The 6,000-nt window shown below is 51.4% G+C and overlaps 2 protein-coding genes across 3 annotated transcripts in view; both read right to left on the minus strand.

Moving 5' to 3' along the window:
* The window catches only part of LOC135089238 (adenylyl cyclase-associated protein 1-like), a 98,854-nt gene that overhangs the window by 71,063 nt on the left and 21,791 nt on the right, over positions 1-6,000 (minus strand). The gene's annotated exons all lie outside the window — the stretch shown is intronic.
* LOC135088886 (uncharacterized) lies at positions 4,011-5,924 on the minus strand. Its single transcript, XM_063983948.1, has one exon. The coding sequence runs from the start codon at positions 5,922-5,924 to the stop codon at positions 4,011-4,013; it is 1,914 nt and encodes a 637-aa protein (XP_063840018.1).

Raw genomic sequence — 6,000 nt, forward strand, 5'->3', positions numbered from 1 at the left:
AGTAGTAGTAGTAGTAGTAGTAGTAGTAGTAGTAGCAGCAGCAGCAGCAGTAGAAAAACAAAGAAAAATAAAACCTAACACGATAAACATACAAAAAGTAAACAAACAGACCATATCAACAATCACGTCAAACACAACAACAACAACAACAACAACAACAACAACAACAACAGACAAACTACATCTTCACAACATGTATAGTTTGTACAAGGCAGCGGCCCCTCCCATTCCCTGTACATTCCCACAGGCTGCAGGGCGCGGTGGTGATGGTGGTGGTGGTGGTGCCCTGCCTCGCCTGCCTTCTTACATCATTGTCTGTCTATCCTGGTTCGCGATGCCCGGCCAATTGAGTGCAAGTTAAGAAAAGTTTGTAATGGAATCGATATCGGGTGTTGCTGTTACTATGTTCTGCTGGTGATGTGGTGGTGTGCTGGCCTCGGTATTTGTCTGTCTGTATGTATGTATGTATGTATGTATGTATGTTTATATATGTATGTATTCATGTCTGTCTTTTTTTTCTGCATGCCTGCCCGTCTGTCTGTCTGTATGCACGTATCTTAATTTGGAAGTATTATGTTTGTCTCAATGTATTTATTTTTTTTTTCGCCCGTCTGACTGCCTATCTGTCTGTCCGTCTGTCTGTGTGAATGTTAAAATGCATGCCAGTCTACCTTTGCGTAAGTTCGTATGTGTGTATTTTGTTATTTTGTCTGTTCTGTCTGTCTGTCTGTTCTGTCTGTCTATCTGCCTATCTATCTACTCATCCGTTTTATTAATTCATATGTTCATATAATTATTTGCTTATCTGCATGGCTGCCTTCACGTTCAAAAGTTGTATGTCCCGTCCATTTGTGTTTGTACATCTGGCTGGTGTTGTAGTGCCAGCTTTAAAATCTACAGTAACTGATTTTTTTGCACCATAGATTATCTAAACACATACACACACACACACACACACACACAACTTCAGCACAAACAAATGGAAAACGTATACATAATTAGACAATACATTTCACTCATCCATTACTCTTACTATAAATTACCCATTTTCGTGTATATATATCATAAGTAGAGAATAGCTCAGTTAACACACACTTAAACAAACAATGCCTTCCAAGTATTTCCCAGTTTCACTACACTCAACTACACACCAATCGTTACCTTCTAAATAATCACTTACCAGAGGCAGTATGGTTAGACACAAGACTTTCACTATAATCTTCACGACAGTTACTCGTATTATTAAGACAACGTTAGATTTAAAACATGCAAAACACACACACACACACACACACACACACACACACACGTCACTATGTTACTGGTAATGTTATTCGTGTTATTACAACTCATTGCTGTGACCCAGATCATGGAGGAGGAGGAGGAGGAGGAGGAGGAGGAGGAGGAGGAGATGATGAAGATGACTAGGAAGACACAAGGGAAGATGAAGAGAACCAAAAGGAGGAAGAGGATAAAGGGCAAGAGGCTGTGGGTGAAGAGAACCAGGAGCAGAAGGAAGAGTATAAAGAGAATGCAGATGATGAAGAAAACAAGAAGAGGAGGAGGAGGAGGAGGAGGAGGAGGAGGAGGAGGAGGAGGAGGAGGAGGAGGGAGAAAATAGGAGTTATACTGGGTTTCATTCACCACAGTCTCACTAATAAAATGTTAGACAAACACAACCACACACAAAAGTCACTATTACGAGGAAGGGCAGGATAGGATTGAGTGGTGGTGGTGGTGGTGGTGGTGGTGGTGGTGGTGGTGGTGATGGTGGGGCCCCCTCCTCCCCCTCTCCCCCTTCACTCCATAATGCCAACAATTAGTAATTATTAAGGTGAACAGAGAGAGAGAGAGAGAGAGAGAGAGAGAGAGAGAGAGAGAGAGAGAGAGAGAGAGAGAGAGAGAGAGAGAGAGAGAGAGAGAGAGAGAGAGAGAGAGAGAGAGAGAGAGAGAGAGAGCAGGATGAGTAAGTGAAATTGAGACAGATGCCAGAAAAAAACACACACAATGAGTAACACACACACACACACACACACACACACACACACACACACACACACACACACACACAGAAGGGCGCATACGTGAACACAAACAGATGCACATCCATCCACCCGGCTACACACACCCACACACACATAAAAGGGTAACTAAACATATACACACACACACACATACACACACACACACACACACACACCAAAGCATCACAATATACACAAATACAAGAAGCGGAAGACACTACACAACTACGGACCTTGAGCGCCTGCAGGAGTAAGACGCCCTGGCCAAGTGGACCGTGCCGCGCCCTTCACGCCCTCTCACCTCACCAACACCACCTACGCCCTCGCAAGCCAGGAGTTATTTATGTCATTTATGTCAGTGTATTTACATTATTCCTTGTTTATCATATGTTTTGTTACGTGTTTGTGTCGTGTTTTCAAAGTTTTCCTTGTATTACATTTAGCTAAATCAAGGATAAGTTCTCGTTTCCTCAACCACTTTTTTTTTTCCTTCTCTTCATCCCAAGCTTGCGTTTGGTAAGTATATCTATAAGTTTTTCTTTCATGACTGTTTTCGTTTGTTATTTTTTTTCTCCGTCTCTATTCAACAGCAAGTCTCTAAGTTCCAATAAAGAAATCGAAGCTCAGATATCAAAACGTTATACTTATATATAAACTCTTCATCATCTTTCAACTATTTCCTTGCCAAACTAACCTAAACAAATCCCACATATTTCCTTATTACAAACAAGTCTTAAGTAAATCCAATTATCTATTCCCTTGTCATATCCAGAGCTTCCCTTCTGTGGGGGAGGTTGGCCTGACATACAGGTATACACTTAATAATCTGCACACACATGCTGACCAACATCGTATATCGCCTCATTAGTCGTGCATAGACCTGCGTTGGTAAGGTAAGATGCAAGCTCACTCGTAAATACAGGTGAGTCTCGGCCACGCCTCCCCATTAGTCACTCTTACTCTCACCTGTCCTCGTGTCTCAAGTCCAGGTTAACTCAGGTGCAAACCCTTCACCGTCACTATCATTAGCCTCACTCACTATCGTCACAGTTGCACGTCACTATCCCCACAATTTTCAGTATCCTCATTATCACTCGTTTTTATGTTAACATGTAATCATCACCATACTTAAATATTATTATTAGCCTTCTCCCCTTCATCACTATCATCACCATTAGCATCACACTCCTCAACATCCCCCACTCTCCACCATCATCATCTCCTATCGACATCAACGCCATCATCTGTTAACTCAACACCATTAGCATCATCATCACTATCCTCAGCATCTTCCTTTCCTTCCATCATCACCACCACCATTTAACTCTGAGTCATCACCATCAGTGTCACCAGTATCCTCAGCATCCTACGCCCCTTCCATCAATCATCATCGCCATCAATAACACATCAGCAGGAAGAACAATTGCCTGACACACCACAACAGCAACAGCAGTCACGTGTCAGCGAAGAGCAGCAGGAATCAGTCAGTCAGCAACCTCGCGAATCACATCTAGCAGCAGCAGCAGCAGGCACAGTAGTATTAACAGTATAAGAAGTAGTAGTAGCAGCAGAAGAAGTGAGACAAGTACTAGTTAGGCACACTATTACCACTCATACATGGACGAGGATAAAAAACAAACACTGGATTATAGCTAAATAAGTTTATTTTTGCCAAACGATAGAATACAGACACTGGCTTAAAAGACACGCCCACTCTGACGCCTGGGGTGGGTGGATGGCAGTGTGGGGTGACAGCTGGAGAGGGAGGGGCGGAGGGGGTGACAGCCTGGGATAGGGGTGATGTGGGGGTGCCAGCTGTGTGCCGGGGGTGGGGGGTGAGGAGTAAGGAAGGCAGCCGCGTTGGTTTGACTTGTGTGGTGGTGACAGCTGCTCGTGTGTCTGGTGGGGGTGCTGGTTGGGGCGGGGTGTTAGCAGGGTGCGGCAGGGGAAGGAAGGTTGGGGGTAGTGGGGATGAGGGGGGTGGTCCTAGGTGGAGGCCGTCGCCCGCTTCTCGCTGTTACCTTCCTCGGTGAGACACTCGAGGGAGCTCAGCGCGTCGTCGATGTCGGAGCCCAGCCCGTCGTCCTCCAGCTGCGAGGAGGACACGGCCACGCCACAGCTCTCTGACTTGTTGGGCGGGGTGAGCGGGGGCGGCGCCCGCTCATCTATGTTAGGTTGGGTGGGCGGTGCCGGTGCAGTGGTCTTCTCTCCGGCGGGCGGCGACGGCGGGTGGGTCGTGGGCGGATCGGTCGTGGGAGAGTGGTTCGTGGGCGGGGTGTTGGGTGGGGATGGCGGGCTGCCCTCTGCCTCCTGGGTGGGGGCTGCCTTGGGGATGCAGCCCACGATGGTTGGACTGAGCCTCGCCTCCTCGGGGCTGCCTCCAGACTCCTGCTTTGGCTGGGGAGCGTCAGGATGCAGCTCGGTTGCCGCCGCCGTCACACTCTCCCCCACATGCAGCTGCCGTGACTCCTGTGGCGAGCCAGGCGGAGAGGTTTCCGGGGAGGACGTTGCCCTCCTCAAGTCTTGGTCAGAATCCAGCGCCGCCTGGTCCGTGAGCCGCGACAACTCTTCCCTCTCTTCCTCCTCCTTCGGGAAGGAAGGTCGCCGCTGGCCTGGGCTGCCCGTGGGTGGCGGCGTGGTAGGCTGCTCGCTGGAATGTTGCGAAACGTGCCGGGCGGCCTCGGCCTCGTGAGTAACAGATGGCGCTGGTGTGGTGCCCGAGGCGTTGGTCGTGGCTGGGACATCATGTGAGGACGTGTCCGGGTGTGCGAGAGGCTCCTCAGGAAAGGCTTCCTTGATCAGGATACACGAACCTTCACCCAGACGCTCGTCATCACTCCCGACAGACACCTGCTGCATGTACTGCTGCTGCACCACCAGCTGCCCCTCCTCCCGCTGCGGGGCCATCGAGCTGCCCTCTAAATGTGTCGCGGCCAGCTCGATCAGCGCCTCTGAGGCAAGCGGCTGCTCAAAGCTGGGCATCTCTGGGGCCGAAGGTTCTGCTCTTGCTGGGGGCGTTGGTGGGGGCGTTGCTGGGGTCACTGGGGGCGTTGCTGGTGATGCTGGAGTGGACTGGTCCCCTTGCGAGAGTTGAGTGGCGAGGAGCGGTTCCTGGACGCCCGCCTCCTGCCGGTGTGCTGCAGCTTCCTGAGGGGCCCCGCCACCCAGCAGGGGCTCGGACTCAGATACTTTGTCGTCATGCTTCTGGTGGTCGAGGCTGTCCAAGGACTCCCCGTTAATGATGCGCAGGTCAGGACCTGAAGTAGCTTTGGATGGGGTGCTGATGGGACGGAGGACGACGCCGCCGAACCTGGCCTGTGCGGGCAGCGTGTGGTGGTGGTGGCCGTCCTGCTGGTGGGAGCGGCGGGGCGTTGTCAAGGAGCCGGAATCCACCAGTCGCCAGGACGGCTCGGACGTCCCGTACCGCGAGCTGTTCAGGTCATTCACGGCCAAATCTTTGAAAAACTCGCGCCGTTTGAGGGCGAGGTCAGCGCGAGACAACGCACTGGCACGGGAGGAGGAGGGCGGGGAGACTAGCGGAGAGGAAGTGGCGGAGGGATTCTCGCCGCCGCTGCCAACAACAGCGGAGGGCGGCCGCGAGCCTGTGGCCTTGAAGCCGATCAACTCACACTGGTCACTGTAGAAGGACGCCACCACGTCCCGGCGGCGAGAAGCTTTGTCCGGGTCATCCTCGGGGCGGAGACGAGCATCAGCCGAGGTGGGCGTGACAGGGGTGGGTGGGGTGGCCGGGACAGGCTCGGTCTGCGTCGGAGCCGGGGCCTCAGCAGGAGCCGGGGCCGAGGTCTGGGTGGTCAGAGGCTCCTTCTCGGGCTCACGGGAGTATTTCTCCGCACTAGCACCGGCCTTCTTGTCTTTCTTACCGAAGCAGCTACACGGCATGGCTGCGGCAGTCACTGGGGCCCGCCTGGCCTCTCCGCGCACTTCACTCACTCACTCCCACTTCCCGCACAAACAG

Source organism: Scylla paramamosain, chromosome 32, assembly GCF_035594125.1.
Source record: "Scylla paramamosain isolate STU-SP2022 chromosome 32, ASM3559412v1, whole genome shotgun sequence".
NCBI classification, from domain to species: domain Eukaryota; kingdom Metazoa; phylum Arthropoda; class Malacostraca; order Decapoda; family Portunidae; genus Scylla; species Scylla paramamosain.

Bases quoted from the DNA above. Each gene is read 5' to 3' on its own strand.
- LOC135088886 (XM_063983948.1), bottom strand. From the start codon at position 5,924: ATGCCGTGTAGCTGCTTCGGTAAGAAAGACAAGAAGGCCGGTGCTAGT.